Source organism: Pleuronectes platessa, chromosome 12, assembly GCF_947347685.1.
Source record: "Pleuronectes platessa chromosome 12, fPlePla1.1, whole genome shotgun sequence".
Taxonomy (NCBI): domain Eukaryota; kingdom Metazoa; phylum Chordata; class Actinopteri; order Pleuronectiformes; family Pleuronectidae; genus Pleuronectes; species Pleuronectes platessa.
In genome coordinates this window covers 7,379,802-7,402,224 of record NC_070637.1, presented here as the reverse complement: position 1 = coordinate 7,402,224, position 22,423 = coordinate 7,379,802, and the positions used below count along the sequence as shown (strand labels likewise).

At 44.7% G+C, this 22,423-nt stretch overlaps 1 protein-coding gene across 1 annotated transcript in view; it reads right to left on the bottom strand.

Annotated features, from left to right (window-relative positions):
- The window catches only part of LOC128453774 (adhesion G protein-coupled receptor A3), a 182,315-nt gene that overhangs the window by 45,771 nt on the left and 114,121 nt on the right, over positions 1 to 22,423 (bottom strand). Inside the window, exons 13-14 of the mRNA XM_053436859.1 lie at positions 11,651 to 11,861; positions 10,979 to 11,187 (exon numbers count right to left, since the gene is read on the bottom strand). Coding sequence (XP_053292834.1) covers positions 10,979 to 11,187; positions 11,651 to 11,861 — 420 coding nt within the window. The remainder of the gene's footprint in view (positions 1 to 10,978; positions 11,188 to 11,650; positions 11,862 to 22,423) is intronic.

Below are 22,423 nucleotides of genomic sequence, written 5' to 3'. Positions count from 1 at the left end.
TTAATGGATTTAAACCTCAGAGATCGATGTCCTGGGTATCTAAACATAGCCCCACTTAGAGTCCTGCACCGGTCAGGTAACCCCGCAAAACAGTTGTGCAATGGGTAAAAAATGTATTTATATAATTTGCGAGCAACAATTTGCAGGTAGGATTTCAGGAGAAATCAGAAATTAAAGCGTTTATGCAGTATTTTCAACATGTTAATCACCTTATATGAAACCTAGTTTAACCAATTTTATTGTGAAATAAACCTCCCCTCCACTCAGATAAGCATCATTACAGACACTGCCCTAAGCTAGTACATTAACACTCTCAGTAGCTTTACTGCTTGTAAAAAGTTCCAACAAGTATAATCTTTTGATAGTAGCAAGCCAGCATGCCATCACCTTTAAACCAAAATGAGATTTCTCCTTATAACTCCTTATTAACCGGCCAATCCTGTCTCCATCCTGCCATTCCTCCATCCCCTATGAGAGAGAGGGCTGCATGTGCAGGTGAGCACCCTATAGTTAGTGACCACCCCCCTGGTAAAAAATGAACAAATCACCCACTGCCCACAGCGGACAGGTTAAAGTCTGGGCTGCAGACAGAGTCGTTTTCCTGTCTGCCTGAGCCGACCGAAAGCTGTCGATGGTGGCGATGAGAAACAGAGTGTCTTCCTGCAGCCAAGTCTCTGTTTTACACATAACACTCCACTCACTGAAGTCCCTCTGAATCCCTCCACTAGCTCATCCATCTTACTGTCCAGTGATCTAACGTTGCACATTTATCTCTTAATAGCATCAGTTCATTGTTGGCTGAGATCTTTGCATGGGATTTGTAAACCGAAGGGGAAAATATTAATATCCTTATCCTTGCATGTGTTCTTTCCTGCTTCTCGGTGCGTCCTATCAGAGACAAGACAGAGCATGTTTTGAACTGCTCCGTCTATGGAATTGTCTGTCGTAGATATCATCAGGTGGTCTTGTAGTTCATGATTGAAAAAGCCAAAAATACTGGTAAAAGAAATGAGAATAATTGGCAAGGTTGGGTCTAATCTGACAAATCCTTGGCAGCCTCATTGTATCCGAACAGGAGAATACATTCATGCACGAAAAGCGTAAAAGTAAATATTAATAGCAAATCCAAAAAAAAGTCCAAAATCTGAAGGGCTCTTCATGGACCTTGCCAAAAGACAAGCCGCCTCATCCGTCATGTTATCATTCCCTCTTCAAATCACATAAGTCCCATTTTCTTCTGTCCTTATCTTCTTCTTTGGAGAGCAGGGGGGGGCTGCTCCCTAATTACAAGCCTAGCACCCAGCAGCAGCCTCACATGCTTACAGTGGATCAAAAAATGAAATAACAGCAGGTCCCAGTCTCCTGATACATTGAGTAGAACACACTTAAACAAAGCGATGAGGGCACGAGGTCAAACGTCAGAGGTCTGGGTGATCGTGTTTGGTTGTGGTGGAAAAGGCCATGAAGTATAATAAAGCATTTGCTAGAGTAACATTTTTCAAGTCTATTAAGAAAATGTCCATGGCCTTTAACCCTTGGCCTTTTTCTGAATGAATGGTGCTTTACTTTTGCTTATCAGGTCTGTGCAGCGGTGGAATTAGTGAAAAATGGAGTCACAGAGGGGGGCATTGTGGGAGCTGCCGTCTTGGCTCACAGCAGAGGTGGACATCCAGCCAACCATCCAGTCGGCCACGGGGCTGGATCACTTTCTACATGGCCCTATTAGAGCTTAAAAAACAAGCTTTTACATGTGTTTGTCTAGACTGCCCTTGCATCGTGCAAATGAGGCGCTGTCCGGTTCAGTTAGATGCAACGAGCAGACACAACAGCAACCCAAATGAAAGCCGGTGACAGAAACTCAAACACACAGAGAGGGTGTTTTCACAGCATGCCCTCATTTCTACCAGGCTGTCTCCGGGGGGTTCGGAGAGGGTCGCACTCGCCACTAGGGGACAGCTGGTGAGAGAGAGGGAGTGAGGGGTGTGGGAACAATTGAACAACAACATTTTCAAATCAGATATCATCATGTGAAGGGGCAATTTTTGTCTTTACTTATTATCTGTTGTGTGGAGACTGACTGTGTGTGCCTGAATCATGTATGTCAGATGTTTCAACTCGATCATTTGTTTCAATCACAGACTGTGCAGCAGATTCCACACAACACGGCCGCGAGAAACAATCTTCATCTCATTCAAGTGCTCCTTTCTCACTAATTGTTCGAGGAAAACCATCAGCATCAACAATTGTGCCAAAAAGCATCAACGTGAAAATAAAATCCAAATACAACTGCATCATTATCTTTCGTAAAGTCTGCTCTTCGGCAAAGAGCTCTATTTAAACCACAGCAGTTTTGGCTGCCAATTAATCAGTGACTGCACATAAACAACATCAAAACTGTGAGACCAGCGCACAGCTCATTACCTTACCTTCCACACATACGCACTCTGTGCACACACATTAAGCGCAACAATCCCTTCTGCTGTGAGCAGCACCATTATAATCTTTCATACACTTAGCTGAGGAGCATACATAATTTGAATAACAATAGGTTAAAGCAATGCAATTTGTATCCAGGCTAAAAGAGGGATACACACTGAATTGAAAATAGAGAGGCCAAGACTGGAGTGTTAGTGAGGAGGGCCTATAGGAAGTATTGGCTTACTCCGGCAATGCCCGGGTAAAACGGTTGATGTCTGAGATAAATGGTGGTGTGCGAGCTCTGAGCTCATTAGTCAGGGAGGAAACAATCTGCATCACATGTCAGGTTAGTGGCCAGCAGCAGCAGCAGCAGCAGCACCAGCTCTGGAGGTGCAGGGGGTGGGGTGTGGGGGGGGGCTTCTGGATGAGCCAGACCTTTCCCTTTTCACACCAAAGCGAGTCCACAGTCAGCAACGCTGAGAGGAACACATCTGAGCAGCAGCACCAGAGAAAGAGAGGGTCTGCGGTGGCGATGGTGGCTTCAGCGAGCACACGCCGCCTCCCTCACACTCACCAGCCCCTGTGTGCTTAAGTAATCATGCCCGACATCAAATATAAGTTAATGCTTACAAATGGAACATGAGTGCATGAATTAAATATTAACCTGAGCTAGACCTCAACTCGTGTGCGGTGAGCGCGGCACAAAACTCAGCGTAACTGGTTAAGTCAGCGGCTGGTGAGGAGGCTGCCCGGCTGCCTACTCACCGACGGAGGTGGATTAGTGCTCGTCTGTCTGCTGCCACATAAGGACAAGTGCAAGTGGGATACAGGGTGAGAGGTAGCGGATGATAAGTGGGCTGAAATAGCTTAAGCCACATTAATGACCAGGCTTAACACAAACACACACACACGTCACAGATCATTCATATTATGTAATATTTGTTAATACATTTAGTTACATGTGTGGTACGTCAGTGGATCCCAAACTATGGGGTCATGACCTCCCGGCGAGTCATGAGACCCTGAGCGGAGGGGTTGAAAGATGATTTCCACACATCTAATGAGATTTACATACAATTAGAAATTGTGTAATTCAGCCGTTAAAACAAAACCTTCCTGTTCATCCACAATTGACCCCCTTGACAGATTAGCAACAGCATCAATTGCAGTTTGCAGGACGACAGGAAACACTGCAACATGGACACTGATTTTGCAAACAAGCTCACTAATTATCCCTGTATGGTAAATGGGGGTTGCGAATCTCTGGTACTTTTATTTTGGAGGTCAGGGGTTGAACAATTTGGGAATTCCTGGTCTACATCATCCAAGGAGAATCTTATTTCCTATTTAAAGGCTCGTTCTAAAAGTTAAGGTTGTACCAGATCCAACCAAAACAGTGCAAGTAAAATTGTATAAAAAGTAGTAGTTCAACATTCAGGATGAGCCTGCCGTCTAATCTTGCCCAGTATAGGGTTGGATTAGCTTAGTATGAAGCCTGGAAACAAGAGTAAAGCTAGCCTGTCTCTGTAAAAAGGTAACAAAGCCCACCCACCCACACCCATAAAGCTCACTACTAATTAAGATGTTCCATCCCGTTTGTTTAATCTCTACTAAAAACCAAAGTGTGAGATGTTGTGGTTTTATAGGAGGTTACGTGCCAGACTCTTTTTTGGCTGTGATCAGTGACTTCTTGGAATCTGGCGTTACAGTGATGTTGCCAATGAGCTGCTCTTGGCCAAGAAACAGCCTGGCACATAACCCTGTGAATTGGCGACAGAGTTTACAGAGAGTTTGCCTTTCGCAACGCAGCAGGAGCTTTTCTACACAGACGCTTTCACAAAAGCGACAGATCCTTCTCATTATTCAGGCGAGGGTCGGAGCAGCCGGCTGCAGCAGGCAGAGGTAGGAAGTGACGTATTAACTCCACTACAGAGATCAAGTGATTTAATTTTTTTAAACAAACAGCAACGATATCAGCTCTTATCACCACACACTCTCTCGACATCTTCGCCTGTGTCTTATACGTTTGTGTCACCATTTTTTCTTTTTTTTTCATTTCTTCATCTGTCGGGTGTTAGAAATGTCATCAACCCCCCCGTGCAAGTCTGAAAGCAGCTTTAGTGGATTTCAGATGTGCTAAAGGCAGATTTGGTTACTTTTACCCACAGCCTTACAAGTTGTTACCCTATGTTTTGGGACTTTATACCGAGCTAAGCTTACTCATGCTGGATATATTTTTTCACCTGTTGGACATGCGAGTGGTATTAATTTTCTACTCGTGATTACACTCATAAGAAAACAAAAATATGTATTTCCTAAAAATGTTGACCTACTGCTTCAGGCAGAAAAGTTTCATTTTCGGCTTCTCTTTCTGCAGGAGAATCTATAATCTGTAAAATGTACTAAATCATGCTCATTACAGATCTATTCTTGAACATATCAGTACTGCATAGACAGCAATGCTTCCTCCAGGGGCTGCAAGTCTTCTACATGGGAGTGGCTCTCCGGAGGTTAAGAGGCACATATTGCACGATGCTTGATAATCCGACACAAACCTCCCTTTTTTTAATCCACAATCATCTAACACACGACTGGGAGGCATCAGCCCTCCTCCCCCTGATATCACAGCCTGTCATCACCCCGTCCCTCTTCCCCTCCCACTACAATGCATATCAACAGAAAGTACCAACGCTGTGAGGCGCGGTTGCATATCTAAACAGGTCATCGCCATTAGCACTGTAAATCCCCTTCATCTCCGCAAACACGGCAGAGCTCACTTAGTGTGAAAATGTCTCCGAGATAGAAAAGTCCGTGCAGGGCGTGAGGGGAGAGTTAACCCTGCTGCCGCTGGAGCCTGTTTGTGGGCAAACAATGAAACCGGCGTGTTGCCTCATTATGTCCGCCTTGAGCACAGATGTGGACAAACGACTAATGAGGACACAGCACCCTGAGAACGCAACATGCTAAAAAATTAGACACACAAAAAATACAACTCATTTCCACAGAGGATTTGAAATTTTCAATTAGCAACACGTTTCCTGTGTCGTAACCATAATTGCTGTGAAAGAAAAAGTGAATTGAATATACCTTTGAGGCTGTTTTTTAATGTAATCAAAATCAATTGTTATCAATGAGGCTGAAGCACAAAAGACATTCTAGTTTCCATCCTTCATTTGCTCAAAGTTACTAGCATTTAAAAGATGATGGCAGTGTTTCTTGTAGCAATAAACATAATGGGATGCCTTAAAAAAATCAGAGCGAGGCTGATTAATTGTTTGTGAAATGCAGCCTGGCTACTTCTCTGTTCTCACACTGGTTTAGAGAGCAGACAGATGGATTCTCACAGCTGCTCTATAGGTATTCAGGTTTTTCTATATGGGAGACAACAGCCTGTGGTCAGTTACAGCAGTCGGTAGTAATGCTACACTGGTTTCGAGCCAGTGGAACGGTGAGCCAATTTGATTCAAGTATCAAGATGGGAGCCTGTAGTTTGGCGTGGCCCAAGACAGGTGTGAGTGAGAATGGTTTGTCTGTACGGTGGCCCTGTGGTGCGCTGGCGACTTGTCAACAGTGTATCCCACCTGTAGCCCAGTGTTAGCTGGCATTAGCTCCGGCCCCCGCAAAAACTCAAAGGAGAAGCGGTCAAGATAATGGATGTATTTGTTTGAGTCTGATGCAGTGAACGATTTTAACTGCACAAATTGATCTCCTCAAAGATGATGAATGCCACCTGATCATAAGAAGGACCAAGTTGAAGCGATGGGATCATTAGTCTTAATCAGCGGAGCCCAAATGCTTTATGAGGCTTGTTTTGTTGCAGCCAAAAAGTAGTTCATGACTGTGATGGAAGGCGAGTCCCTTGCACGTAAGCTTACATTGTCAGGTAAAGCAGGTGGTGTGGCTTTTACAGAATTTATAATAAATTGTTGAAATTATATGATGATGAAAATATTTCACAATCAATCTTGTTTAAACTCAAAGCTCATGCAGAATAAGCAGCAGCATCCTTCAGTCCAATTAAGCCTTTTCACATGTGGACAAACAACTTATTTAAACCACGCCTGAGTTTCCCTTGTACCTAATCTGAGTTTCAATGAACATTTCACAACTTCTCGTAAAGCATTTAAGATTAAATCATCAAAATAAAGAGTGTTTCTCGAATGAAGTCAGATGATCCTGTTTTCACTAGTGTTGAAGGAGCACGTTGTGTGTGGCCACTGATGCAGTAATGACTGAAATATATAAATATTAATAATGTTGTTGGACAACACAGACTCTCCCAGTGGAGAAAAGTAACTCCAGCCGAGAGGCTGATGTCCTCTTCTACATTTATTTGACAGCTTTAGTATTTAATGCTTTAGATTAAAACCTTGTAAAATGCAATAGATTGTTAAAGATTAAACCAGTGGGTCTAAAGACTTTTGGGCTTGGCACCCTGAAGGCACTTGTCATGTTTGAAATAAAATGTTATTATTTGTATAGCCCATACTCGCAAATCACAAAACATCATTGGGCTGAACAATAATCTGTACAAAGTGGGACGTCCTCTTTCCTTAACCCTTGATACGGCTGAAGAAAAACCACTGCAACGTAGTCATGAGTCACATTCTCTTCCAGGATGGACAGAAGGGCAATAGATGTCACATATCCTGCCTATGAGTTGATAGTAGTTCCATGAAAATAGGTTTACCTCATGAACTTGTGAAATTGATTTATCTAAATTACTGTTACTGTACTGTATAACAGAGGCCTACGTGGGGAAAAAACATATTTTCTACAAAATAAGGCTAAGATTAAAAAATATGATTGCAAATGTTGCTTTAAAAACTTCAATTTGTATTGTGTGCCTCTCCCATTATCTTGAGATTGATGAAATTATGCACTGGAGGAGCTCAATCCCCAAATTGGGAACCACAGGGGTGAAATAGAGATCAGAATGAAATGTTTTGATGAAATGCAACAGTAACTGCTGCTTATGAATTGATTGCATCAGTATATTTCTGTAGATACACTACTTTTCATACGTACTGCATTTAGCTAAATAATAGCAGCACAGTTTACCTGAATAAAAAAACAAATGGGAGATTAGGCAGTAGTGTATTTGTACGTTGCTATTACTTAATTCAACACTGGATTGTTCAGACTCTCATCTTCTCCCTTCATCCTTATCATCCTCTCTTAAATAAACTAAATCATTCACATCCATCCACAATCACATCCACACACTGTGAGACTTCACCATGTTCACCAATAGGTCACCTGTTCCACTGTGATACACAGCCCGACTGCAGCAGCCTCCTGTTCCCAGGTTTCCACTGTGCCCCACACATTCATTATATCCTGCACAGTGTATGGGAATACATTTCTGAACAGCTCTTCCCTTATTGGACAGTGGCCTTGGGCCTTTGTTTTGATTGGATACTCACAAAAGCCAGCCACCCCTCCGCGCCCGTGTCTCTCGTTCTAAAGGTCTGCTCCTGCATATTAAACAGTGTGGAGCTTTGCAGCAATCAAACGCAGGGACTCCTTCCTGCATCTATTATCACTTCAATGAAACAAGATAAATAAAGAAATAAAATTAGCTATACCACTGAGATGGGTACAGGGGGGGTAAAAGAGGGGATGGGGGGGTGTCGCTGTGTGGCAGACGGATGATGAGGCTTGCACTGCTGTAAACCAGTGAGTCAGCCCTTCCTTCTGAGGAGACACAAGTCTACTGGAGGAAGAATGGGTGTGGGGGGGGGGGGGGGGGGAGATACAGGAAAAACCCAATACAGAGACATGCTGTCGTACTCTACCTGGTCCACAGCGGAAACATGCACTATCACGGTATTAAGGTTAGTTTTGATTTTTATGAGTTTTATGATATATACTCAAACAAAAGCTTTTAGTGGCAGCTGAGGTTTCATCCACACACGTTCTGTCCCAAGTCACGTGTTTGCATTCTGATCACAGGAAGCCAGAGGAGGGTGATTCCCCCCTGGGACGTGTTGGGTTGTCGTGCTATTTGTACACCAATCATCTCTATTCACATGCACACACAAATGTGCCCCCCACCCACACACACACTTTCACTTGTGTCTCAGACTTCAGAGGACATTGACTTACTCTAGCCTGAACCATTTATAATTGCCCAACTACTGCCCTTACCCTAACATTAACCTAAAGCTAACCCAGACCTAGGCTTAAACTAACATTAACCGAATCTTAAACTAAGTCGAATTTCAACCTTAACCTAATGGTAAACTAAAGCTCCCCTTAACCTTAACCTGACCTCAAAACATTTCACCTTGAGGTAGGATTATTTACATTATTGGGAATTGCTTTATGTCCCCATGAGGAAGAGTTGCCATCATGTGACCGTGTCAAAAGATTTAAGTCCCCAAAACATGAGACATACCTGGATCGCACACACTATTCCAACAAGAATTGCATGTACAAGTATGGATCAACAGGAATGGGATAGTGAATTGTATCTTTCAGGCATTTAAACCCCTCCCACCACACACCCACTACTCGCCGAATTCTTTGAAACGATTTCGTTGCATAAGTCATCTGTCAAAGCTGTCAAGCTTTGTGAGTAGCCCTCTGCCAGTTTGCTCAACATCACAAACGCACCGTGAGATGAGGATTCGTACGCTGTGCATTGCAGACAGCTGATCTAACAGGGACCTCAGCCCTATCATTTAGAGGCAAAGGAAGGTGATACAGCTATATTATGTGCTGATGCAACTGCAGGGGACACTACTTCACACCCAGTGGATGCGAACACTGCCACCAGAGCAGCAGCTGAAGCGTGTAAACAAGGGCTCTGGTCAGACAGACTTTGCAACTTGTTACCCTGATGTTCCTTCAGAACCCCAAAGCAGGGGGCTTAATGTCTCTTTTTCGTTTCTTTCTTTCTCATGAGATACAAGTCACAGCGTCACTGACGGATGTGCAGACTTTGGAAACACTGCACATTAAACACGGTCAACTTGCTGTCAACCTGTAATCGACAATTCCACTCAGTTTGACGTGAACATATTACGCAACAGGTCCAGTACTTCCCCAAGCTACCTATAGGCTATACGGGTCATTGTTGCACGATACAGTATTTTAGATGAGGCCACCAGGAGAATGATGTCACAAGTCCGTAAATAAAGGTCCCTTTCTCGGGCACTGCAGAGACCAGGCGGGTGTGGTGACTGCATTAGTAAACGCGCAATCCTCCGCGCAAAACGCTCGCCTCGTCAGCCCCTCAGTCAGGTGGACACATCCCCGCAACAGCTGCCCACCACCGCCACAATCTACCCTCCACTCGTCGGACGTGTCTTGAAGTTGAAATCACTCATCATGCTGCCGGGAAATGGGGCGAATTTGCCGATCTCTTTCTCTCCCCCTCCCCGACAGCCTCGAGCCCCAGTGACGGCGCGCCTCCCCACAGCCCCGGCGCTTGACAGGAAAATACATGCACAATGACAATCTGACATCTGCTCCCCATCCGGCAGCAGCTTGGTATTCTCCACAGACACCCCGCTCACCCTCGGTGCACCCCGTGCCTTTTTTTTACGCGTCGCTTTCCCCCCGTACCCCACTCTTTCATTTCTATGCGGCTTTCCTCTCCCCCCTCTCCCCCTCTCGCTCTCTCCCTCTCAACTCCACACACGAACAACAACGGAATTGAAGAGCGGCATCATGAAATATGCAGGTACAAAAAAAAAGAGGAGAAAAAGAGCAAAAACTCGGAAAGCACCGACATCTGAAGCACAAACACTTTTTTCATGCTCTGCCGAGAAACTGACCTCCCAGTCTAACGAGTCCCACTCTTCGGTAAACATCCGGAGGATTTCTTTTCATCCAAAAAAAATAAAAAGCGGACCAGGCGCAGCGGCTCTATGGAGCGACCGGGCGATGCGATGCCATTGCGCGTTCGGTGCGATCCTCATGAAATCAATTTGCGTCGTCGGCGGAAGGCATCTCGGCTGCGTCGAGACCAAGTTGAGCGACCACAGAAGAGCGACGCTATGTGTTACAGTCCAACATGGCTTTTTTTTTTTTTTTTTGTTCCTGGCTCGGTGCTGGTGATGGTTGCAACCAATTAGCACACCACTTGCGCTCGGAGGCGAACAGCTCGTGACACGGTGCTCCTTCTCCTTCTCCTTCTCCTCAGCATCGCTTCTATTTCAGCTGCTGTGCTGGGAAAAAAAAAGAGGTGGCAGACTACACAACACGCGCAACTTCTCGTTTTCCAGGATACAGTGGTGGGGGGGGATTTAGCGCAGCGCAGAGCCCACTCCAAAGCCAATAAATCCCCGCAGCACGTTTGACAAATCCCATCCCTGTGCTGAAGGGGCAACAATAAAAGGAAGCTTTTAAAGGTCCCCGCATGAAGCGCTTCATTAAACACGTGACTCCATTTATTCCATGGCGGTAAAAAGATGCATTTGATCCATTATAGGGCCCTAAGCAGCGGAGGGCAAGATATATGCGTGCGTGTGTGTGCATGTGTGGGTGCGTGTGTGTTTGTGTGCGCGCATGAGGGGGCATGGATGTGCAACACAGCAGACTACATACTCACCATCAGCACTGCAAAGTTATTATGGTGGGTGCAATGAATGGTGGTCGTGTTGCCCCCGGAGCCTGTTATGTGGCAGCCCTCTGCCCTCCAGCCGCCGTGTCCATCCAGCAGGTCAAAATCCCAGTAAGCCGCGGTGGGGTCTACACCCAGTGCGAAGTGCCTGAGAGCGATGGTAACGGAGTGCACGGCGCTCCCGAGGCTGCACCCATCTGCGAGGGGGAAAGCAACACATGCACTTGAAAAGAAAGCAAGTGCAAAGTCTGTACAAGTGCTGTGTGGACATGCACGGTGCACGGGCGCGCACGTCTGCATGCACAAACTCCTGCAAGCACAACGCGCGCACAGACACACACGCAGGCTCAGGTGGTTCACTGTTGTTGACAGACCGCCGTGTGAAGTAGATCAACTTTAGAGTCGAATAAACATCAAGAGCGTTTGATTTCCACTGTGGACATTGCGGACACGGTCGCATTCATTCTAATCAATGATCATAGTTTGGATTTATGTTTGCGCACATGAGGCGGTGGAGCGTGTGCGTTAACATGTTGCGCAGAACAAACTGGTACACTCTGTGTGCGTGCGTGTGTGTGTGTGTGTATGTAAGCATGCAGTCCGAGCAGCGCAGCGTTGACATCACAGGCACGATGATGATAAAAATGGATTTTCTCTTACCTAATTTGGTGAAAGCAACTGGTGTTGAAACGCTCCTACGCTTCCCATCGTCGGCGAGATTCGACGAATTCCCCGTGCAAGGGAAGAGTTTCCCATTGCGAAACACAATGAACTGCAGCCTGCAAGTGGAGTTATCAACAGATTGCAGCGCAGAGGAGGGGATAGGCGTACCAGCCAGCGGTAAATGGATTGAGGCGACTGCCACTGAGTTCTGCGGATGGAACAAAAAAAAAAGAAAAAACAGGAGAGAGGAAAATAAAAATTAAATAATGTCTCCGAGATGCGCAGGGGGAAGGAGAAAAAAAAGACAACAAACTCCCGTGGAAAAGACAGACAATTTGCTCCCCAGGAGTGGAGGCGACCATACACACACCACAAGTGACCAAGGGAATGAGAATCACGTTTGAAGCGCTCTAGTGCGCCTATTTGGTCAGGCTCCCTGCCGCAGAGGTGGAAATGGTTCTTACCATTTCAGGTTGAGGGCACATCAACACTGCAGCTTGATTTAAAGAGACAACCAGTCTGACTTTATCTTCTTTTTTACCATCATTAAACTCCCCAGAAAAAGAAGCATCCCTGGTAACATAGCAGTGCTCAGAGAGAAAAGACACGTTTTGAGTCCAAGTGAATCCTGATCCTGTAAAGTAGTTTTTTACTGCTGTAACTCCAAAGTCCAAATACCCCTCTGTGCAGCCAACAATCCCTGCAGGGTTGCATTCAAGTTCCAAAATCCCTCTCATCTCTTATGACCTGCAGCTAAAAAATATTTGTACACGCTGAACAAATAACATCTCAGCGGTCTGAAGTGTCCTGTCCCATGAACAATCTCTGCTATAGAGTCAGGATCCAGCCCTTTTGGAGCTACACATGGTAACAGCTGCAGGAACTTTTGGCACAGCTCAGGGTTTTCAGTGAATCGACGCCCCTGGCGGACAGAAGTGTTGCTCGAGGGTGTGTGTGGACTCGCTCCCCTTTCAGGACAGGCGGCACTCAGCCCTGCTGGAAAGATCAAGTTTAATCATAAAGATGCTTCCACACTGACAACGTCAGCGTGTAAGACCTGCACACTCAACCCCATGCATCCTATCAGCTGAGGTAACTGTGCAGGCAGGCTGGTATGTGCTCAATATTTCATACATCAATAAAGACGAGGAACTATACAGTGTGGGTTTAAAAGAAACAACTTTTACACAGTCTATCCCAGTTATTATTTATTCAGACAAGTGCACATCTTGTGACCAGTGAGAGTACGGAACACAGAACTGACTAGTATCCGTTCTTTCAAAAAAACATTACAGCTGCCGAGATTATAAATGCATTGCTGTGGAGGCTGATGACAATATGCATTCATATTAAAGAAGATGGTCACATTACACACGAGGTTAACTTTCCACATGAAGTCACCTCTGTTTCCTTTTCAGTCACGTCACCCTCCGGTGTGAGGGGATCAGCACTTTGAGCCAGAGGGGGAGGGAAGCTTCCTGCCCGAGATGAATGTGGATGCCCGTAAAGTGCCCTTACAGCTAATGGCGAGCTGCTTAGTCAGACGTTCAGCCCAATCAATGTCCAGGAGAACCACGGCCAAATTTCTTAATCAAGCTAAACTAGAGCTCGTTTGTCCTTTGCTGCGTAGTGTTGTGATGTGTCTTACATGTGGCTCTCCGGATGCTTTGTGGCCACTCACAATGAAGAGTCAGGTTGTTCTGGTGCTCCTGGTCCTTCTATTATCCTGGAAAATAATTCCACGAAGGTGACAAAGAGCAACAGCGTGCTTAAGCACATTTCCTCTACATTACGGCCTCTGTGTGGAGAGCCAGAGGTGATTCAACAGCATGGGGTTTGTTGGCTATTAGTTTCTGTATTGACTCGCTCTCGAAAGGCTATTGATTTTGATCCTGCGGTGTGAGGATGTGAACGGCGAGGAAGATAGACAGAGGAGCCTTGCCTTGAAATTTACGTTGCATCATTTCCTCTCTCTGAGCAGCTTGAGCTCAGCCGTCTGTTTCCAAGACGTCACAGGATACAGACATCAGAGGTAGAGGCGGAGAGGATTGCAGTCTGACAAGGACAATCGAGAGGGTTAGACACGATAGCACGTTTGTGGAGGGGTCCCCCCTCGCACGGCGAGCACGGACGCCATGTGACCCGCGTCCCCCCCCGGGGGGATACGTTTTCAAAGCGTACATCTCACAAAAAGAAACCTTATCTCTTATACTTGTCTCTTCATCTCTTTCTACATCTTTTATCCTCTTTTATGTGGCGTATCAAAAGGATTAGCAGCCCGGAGGGTGTGCTGAGAGCCACGGAGTGTGCAAGGTCCCGTTCCCGGCTCCAATCTATGTTCCTCCTGAGCAACCTAAACAGCTATATTTCCTCAACCCCAACACCAACTGGGACCTCACACTTCAGAGTTGATTTAGCCGGCTGTACCTCAGCCGTCTGACCTTCCTCCAAGCCCCTCCCCTCCTAACAGGGCGGCATGCTGTAGCCTTAGCAACCGCAATCACACACTCCCCTCCGTCTCTCCGCCAGCCCGGTGATCATTCTCCTTTCCCACCCCCCCCCACCCCCCTCTCCACTTCTTCCTTTCCTTACAGAGGGCATCCAGGTGAAAGTCAGCAGTCACCTCCTATTTCAAGCTGCTCCCTCTCGTCCACCTCCCTCCCTCCGCCTTCCTCCACCTGCTCCTTGATGCACAGCCTCGCTCGATAGGACCACAAAACTGCAAAACAGCCTGCAGGGCAAAACACAACAGCAGCGTTTGACCCGCGGCATCTACTAAATCACAATGAAAAACATCACGCTTAAACATGGATCTTTGATTTTACAGAGGGGGGGTCACTGCTGAAAGACAAAGGTGTGTAATTTATGAGAGACAGCAAGTGTTTTTTTTTTTTATTGTATAATCCAACATTAGCAGAAGCTACGTCTCATGTGCCTTTGTAGATTTATCGGTGGGAGAGGTGCATTTCTATATTTTGAGCAGGCGGCGACTTGGAAATTAACTCTTGATGAAATGAATTTAGCTCAGAGGGCATCTCGATGAGCTCAGCCCGAGCCGAGAAGAACTGCTGACAAACACGATTGGAGATTTGCATACATTTTCCTTGAATCTGTATCACTGGCAGTCCCTGTCAGCGCAGACGTGGTCAAAGACACAATGACCATGACGAATAGGCAGACGTCAGGCCACTTCAGGGGGGGCTGTTTTTAATCCAGGCGGTTTTCCAGTCTGAAAATAAATCACTCTGCTCGGGAAGCAGCGTCTAGCAAGGCCTCTGCTGGAGCTGCTTTCCAGGTTTGAATGTAATTTTTATTGCCTGATATTAAAATACAAACAAAGCAAACAGAGAGTTCCACGAAAGCGAAACTGCCACGGCTCCGGCTTAAAAGGCGCATTCCTCTGGAGCATTGTTATGTTGTAGTATTGTTAGCAGTACTTATCGGGAGAAATTAAAAACAGTCCCTGCACGGTTGCCATGCCAACCCACGTCTGTTTCCTCCAGACGGGCTGTGTTGGTAATGGAGGGGGGGGGGGGTACATTTGAGCAGATTTGAGGCAGGAAATCAGGCTCTTTGGAGAGGCAGCGCTGGGCTTCAGCTGTCAGCTCCACTCTCCTCAGTCAGCTCTGACTCAAAGTGTCACATCACAGGGCTGAGTCTTCACCAAAACACTGGAGAGGCCGCAACAGATGGACAGCATTGTGTGATTAAATAGGCATTGTGGGCTAGACATTAATGAATTCATTGTGTGTAAAAGCATAACTAATATATTAGCTGAAGGGCGATTGGTAACGAGCCAAAAGGAGCCGAGTGTGTTTGAGACCGAACAGATCCTGGAGGGGAAACTCACACATTTTCAGCATTAATTGATACAAATACAATACATGACTCTGTCTACAACACCTCATTGGACATTTACACCTTCCTCCATTGAGAGAAATGTCTCGGAAGAATTTGTGTCATCAGCCTCCTGATGCCGCGTCAATGCCACATGGACATGCTGATTGTTAGTGATGGTAGTGATGATGGTGACTCAGTGCACGATGTCTCCTGAAAGGACATGTTTCACTCACTCATCTCCCATTCATTATTAACAACTCGGTTCACCCAAATCAAAAAGGAACATATTCATAACTTACTGTATCAAACTGTGCACAGTCCCTGCTGTGTGTGCAGAGATTTAAGATAGCCACAAATTAAACCTGAGATGCTGCTGCTGTAGCTCTGGAGTGAATTCATCCACAGTGACAGGAACACATGATGGGAATCATCGTTATATTCTGCCACAATCCAGTTTATGTTGAATATTTAAAAAAAAGAAAGAAAATCCTTTGGTTTAACTATATATTACCTCTTTTACACCAAAATTAGGTAGAATAGGCAGGTTTTCCTTCCCAATAACCAGTATGAAGTCAAGATTACAGAGTTAGTCTTTTTGTTTCGTGCATCATGTTGGACGTCACAAATGCGCCAAAATCAGAGGCGCTCTCTCACCTCGCTGCTTTGCCAAATCCGCGCATTCACCAGTGTCAATCTGAGCCAGAGGTGATTAAAACCCATGTCTACTATAGTCATTTGACCCACAATTAAATCCATTCCCATGGCAGACAAAAGCCAGATACTAGTGGGTGTTAGTGTGTTTTCTGACCAGTGGAAAATGGGCTTATGTGACAACTGGTTAGGTAAAAGTGAATTGTTGAGAATAAACCGTGGCTATGGTTTGGCAGCTGAAACACTTGGTTAGACAAACATCTTGGTTACAGTTAATATCAGGACAAAATAATTCAGTATTACAAATCTGGCAAGACGCAAATTCGGTTAACCTGCATCTCAGTACAATCTGAGCGGCACACGGCTACCTGCAGTGGCACTCATTCACTGTTGGTGGCCAATGTAAAGTGTGATATTTAGCATAGATATATACCTGAGGGATAACAGACTGCACAGAGACAAGTTGAAACAGTTTAGGTTCCACATTTGCAGTGTTTTTTTCAGTGACTCAAAGACTCTGTTTTTATTTTCAACTCTACGCCATTCTGAGCTTTTGTTGGTTTGATTAACAATGGGGATGTAATCTCCCTGCAGCACAGCCAAGGAGAGTAGCTACATTCATGACAAAATAGTGAAAGGTAAAAACAGAGACAAGCTCTGAATGGGATGGATGCAGCTATAGGTGCTTGAAAGAGTTAATGGCAGTCGCATTTTACAGTCTCATCTCTCACATCAGAATCCACACAGCCAAATGTATCACATGGGATCAGTTGGCATTGGGCCTTTTTTTCCCCCCCAACAACTTTTTTTTCTTGCATCATTTCATTCACTTTGTGATAGGAGCAAAGTGAGCTACACAGGTAACAGGAGACCAATCGCAGCCCTTGCAATCTTCATATTCCATCTCTGTGTCTGCTGATGTGTAGTTAAGTTTCTGAGGAGGCACACGTCATAGCCTGCAGCATATCTGCAGCTACATGTTTAAGCTCCATAGCTGTGCTGTAATGCCTTAAAGCAGAGCTGTAAATCTGCTCCTACTGTTACTACTTCTACTGTCTCCATGTCAACTGAAACATGACTTCAGGGAAAAGATAGGATGGATATAAATAAATACTTTAGGGATCCTGAGGGAAATTTCGGTAAAAAAACCCATCCCCAACAGAAGATGGTAGATAAAAGAAGCAGCCCTCTGATGTTGTATCGACTGTCAGACTCATGATGCAGCAAGAGGTGTTGGGTTTTTTGCCTTTTGAAAACACAGCACCTATATTTCCCACAATGCAACTTGAGTAGTAGATTCCGGGATGTGATGCTAGTAAAAGCTCTAGATGATGTTGCCTTAGTTGACATCACTTAAAGCAGATTCTAACTTCTAACTATTTGCATGTACACAGTGGCAGTACCCAAGACTGTAAACAGACCTTGATGTGTACAAGTGATGAACTTTCCCTTTTGCCTCAACATCAGTGGGAAAAATACATAAAAAGAAGAAGCAATTGACTTGATCTTATGTGTTTAGTTTGGCAGCAGATACAGTAAACCAATTCAAATCAAAATGATCTGCATGACATGATGGGAGGTAATATGCTTTTATCATTCAGGTGATGAAAACACCTTTAATGTAAATCAATCTTTATTGTTGTTGAAAAGAGACATGACTTAACTCTTGATCTTAAATTTACATACTGTACATGTTGCAGTTTGATAGTGTGATATTAGGAATAACAGGTAAATGTATAAAAAAAAAAATGTTTCATCAGTCTGCTCTGCTAATGAAGGAGACTGCATGAGTAGATGTTGAATGAATCATTAAGCCAATGACTGACACACACACACACACACACACACACACAACCAGAGACACAAACACACACTCTTTTGGAGTCAGTCCAGCTCGTTCTCTACTATCACCACATTTTCTCTCCCGAGCTCGTGCTTCTTAAGTTTGATTCAGCTGCAGGGCAGGGAGACAGAATTAATGGGCAGTCATCTGGTGCAGCAGTAACATTTGGCTATCACACAAAGTGGGAGTGCCTCGGCACAGGAGGTGAAACACTGTCCGAACCGCAGGGTCCTGTCCTCACTTGATGGATAAATACGAGAGATTTTTCTAGTCACTCCTACATTAACCTACTCTTACTTGGGGTCATTGGTTCATTAGAAAATTAAGGACAAGAGCGCGATACAATCAAGGTCGCGTCTATAGGCCGCTAATTCATTAATAGATTTTTATTTCTGTTCCACCTGTCAGGCTATTTCAGACACACAGAAACAACTGCACTGACATCTTGTCCGGTCGCTCGCGCCACAGTCAGAACCGTAGCTCTAACCAGACAGTGGGTATTCCACTTGAACAACATGATTAAAGTAGATCTCCATTTGAAGACACAGCGGCTAGAACAATTGCGGTCTCTTTGGGCCTTTTCAGATTGCAATTTGAGATTCGGCCCGGAGGTGAAATGAATGTGAACTGGCGTGTGTGCTCCGCAGATTGAATCATTCAATTACTTTTCAGTCGCCGTTTGATTTTCTGCGTGTGTGTGGTGTTTATGACGATCTCGCCGCTCTTAGCAGGCCAAGGCCAAGTATTGATCTCACAAACGTATGTGCCATTAAAACCGTTTCCAGTTTGAGAGAGGAGCCCGAACACGACAAATGAAGTGAAATAAAATAATTGTAGAGCGGAGTAAAACCCCACAGTTGACATTCATGCTGTAATTAATCCATGTGCTGAAAAACAAACACACATGTGGGTACACAGGGGAACACAAGATGTGCATCTAGTCTCCTTTATATGATGAACGGTGTGTAGTAGCTGATAGTAATAACCACTGAGATACATTGGCCCACAGCCCTTCCTCCCGGTCATGATTTAAGGTATAGGTTTTGCTGTCCAGGTGTCTCCATGGTAACCTGCTTATGAATCTGCGTGACTTAACAATCTCCCTCCACAGTGGCTGGGTAGAGGCGACCAGGCGGCTCTTAGTGTGTAGTTAAGTAACATCAACAGTGGTGCATATGTATGGCTGCAGGATACTGGGGGTCATTCATCAGAAAGACCAGAGTACAACATGCTACAGTGGGATGGATGGCTGGAGACCGAGACCACTTGGGAACGTGGTTATCCACCCGCTCAACCTTCTCTTCAGCAAAGATCAAACTGTTAAGATTTCAAAGATTGGAAAAAAAAAAAACATGCAATTAATTTTTTATACGATATCTGATCAACCCCCGGGAAAGTGTCAGTATTACATCTTCTTGTGAGCATTATGATGCAATGTATTGAATGGTCTGAGAGCTGCTCTTTAGTGATAATTTACCACAGTGCAGCAGCTCTATAGGAATTCTCCTCCACAGCTGTGATGAGCCGCAGACCATAATCGACCCTTGCATCGAACCTACGCACACATGCTGTTGTGTAAATGAAAGAGACGCAAGAGGGGTTGGGTGGCCGTCACAGTCTGCACGCCGCAGACAAATCACGCTGAGGAGAAAGAGCAACAGCTCTGGAGATGAATCAGCTCGACGCACACACGGGTAAGCAGCATAATGGGGCTTCTACGGACCCATCACCACGGAAGATGATGCAACAAGCTCCAAGCTGAACCCTCCAGCAGAAAGGCAGCAAAACAATCACAAACAAACACGCACACACACACGTCCCATCAACCAGGACAAACCCTAACACATGAAGTCCATCATGCAACGCTGTGTGTAGAGGCAGCGGCTGTGTTGAGAACATTACACGGCAATTCAAGTGAACAATACCGCAGTTTTAAATATGAATATGTGGAAATTCAAAAGGATGTATTGCTCAGCTGAAATGTATTTGAGCTACCATTAGCATCACGTAGAGATGGGATTCTCTTAAATGACCTGTTCTCACATTTTAAACGACTGGAAAATGCCCTTGAGCATTGGACGGGCAAATCCAGCAGATCTGGGAGGGAAAAGGCAAGGAGAGTGCCATATATTTATGGCCTCCTTTTACCATATTAATCCCTTCCCATTAATCCTTCAACTGCAGCAAATAAAACTGTAATGGCTTTAGTGGTCATCTTTATCTCGTAGGGCAGATGATGAACTCACTGGCAAAAGTGACTAACTCATTCCCAGGCCAGCAAGCTGTTTATTATGTCGGTTGCTTCTGTGCGTTTGCGATATTATTGTATGTGGTCTGTGATGATGCGTTTATGATACCTGGAGCTCAAAAGATGTCCAGTTCTTCACGGAACAGGCATACAGACGCAGACATGAAGATTAAAACAAACCTCTTTGGTGACAGATTAACAGGGTGAATACAGAAGGACAAAGAAAAAGTCCATTCACCAAAATCCTCCCAGCATGCATCATTTTGCCCACGGTGTTTAGTCCCATTAGGTTGGCTTTCTTAAAACTCTAGCCTCTGCATTTAAGTGTGTGCATCATTAAAGAGTCATAGCTAGAGATATGTTATTGACTTATACCTACAACTGAAGCAGCCAGCTTGGCTTTTATGTTTGGGCATCAAAAGTGTGAAAGCATCCAAATTCTGGATTCATTCGTGTTGTAAATTAAACCATTCATAGGCTCTCTGTGATGTACCTAAATACACTGCTTCTATTGGTCACTTTCACTTTAACAACTTTAACGGTGACTGCTTACTGATTGAAAAAATAGAGCCTGAATAGTGGACTGAAGTCACTTAATTGACAAACTCAAAACTTGACATTGACAAATGACTTGGGACTTTTCTTGGCCCTGCAATCTTTTGTTATATATCCTCCACAAAGACACCAAATGCTAGGTTAATTCTTAACAGATAAACAGACAGGAGGCAGGAGACAGACTCATTCAGGACTTGGAACCAAGTTCGACTTGAACTGAAACTTTATCTTATCTTGTGACTTTACCTGCACAGACCACAGACATAACAAATGTAACCAATTTATTATTTTTAAATCATGACAAAGCCCAAACTGGACAATCAAGTAAGATGCAGGACCACACCTGGCATTAAAACAGACTTTTTCTTAAGTGATACCAGGGAATTCACAGAAACTTGCGTTAGAGGCGCCATCAATACCCCAACACAATACCCCAACACAATTGCAGTAATTCCAATGAGGAATCGTCAGCTGTGTTCTCTCACTTGACCTCAACGGACTTTCTGAAGACTTTAAACTAGAGGGCAAGGCGGAGAAAGACAGCTGAAACTCCAGAGGTTTTTGTGTTCACGCACCTCCTGCTGAGAAACTGCGCAGGATCTCCGGATTTCAGTGCTTGTTAGAAAAAAGCTTTTCATATTAAGATTATGTCTGTAAACCCGACTCACCAGAAGAACAATCTGTTCAATTTAGCCTTGGATATATAACGCACCATGATTGTCGGGAGATCACTGAATCAGGCCTTGAATCTGTCTGATTCTCCCATGGTGTGCAGCAGGTATAAGTAAAGATTTGAGACCTTGTCCCAACTCTGCATCGTGCTGCTGTCAGTGTGTGCAGTCTCTCTTAGTCGGGGTCTTCTTGGGTTGACTGCATTTTCGATCAAGTCAAGTTCACTTTTCGTTAAAAATTAATTGGAACATCCTGGCTTACTGCTGAGTCCATTATGACCAGCTTTAAACCTTTCCCCATCCATGGAGGAGCAAGCTATACATACTGTACAGTAGAAGGAATATGTCAACAATTTGGGAAATACGATTCTTCTCATTCTCATTAGCTGAAAATCAGGTGGCAGATTCTTCAGAGTAGCAGCTTTTAGTCTTCATGCTAATCTAAGATAAAGTTCTGTAAACTCCAGCGTCATATTGAACAGATATGAGAGTGTTATCCGTTATTCGGTACTCAAGACAGACTTCCACTGGGGTTTTTTCCAATCATTTCAATCTTATTTACATGTTTCTCTAAAAGTGAAAGAAATCTTCATATTTCTTGTTTAAGCTTAATTATGTATTGCATGCATTTTTGGTTTGTAATTCTTGTAGGTCTTCTGGATATGGTCGGCTGAAGAATCCAAGTCACTTCATTGCAAGCAGGGGTAAGATGGAGGATTTATTGGAGCGCTCTTGTGCCTCAAACGCACATCCCTTTAATCGATCTGTTGAAGCATTACCATAGTCAGCTCGCTCTGGCTGTTCAGCTTCCCCCCCACCCCACTCCATGTTTTGATCAATGAAGGTACCATCCATAGTTAAACCCCCAACCCCCACAGCTACAGTGGGACCAGAGCCAATTGACTCATACGTACTGAAAAAGAGGACGGTTGTATTTCACAAGCGGGGGACATCAGTCTGAC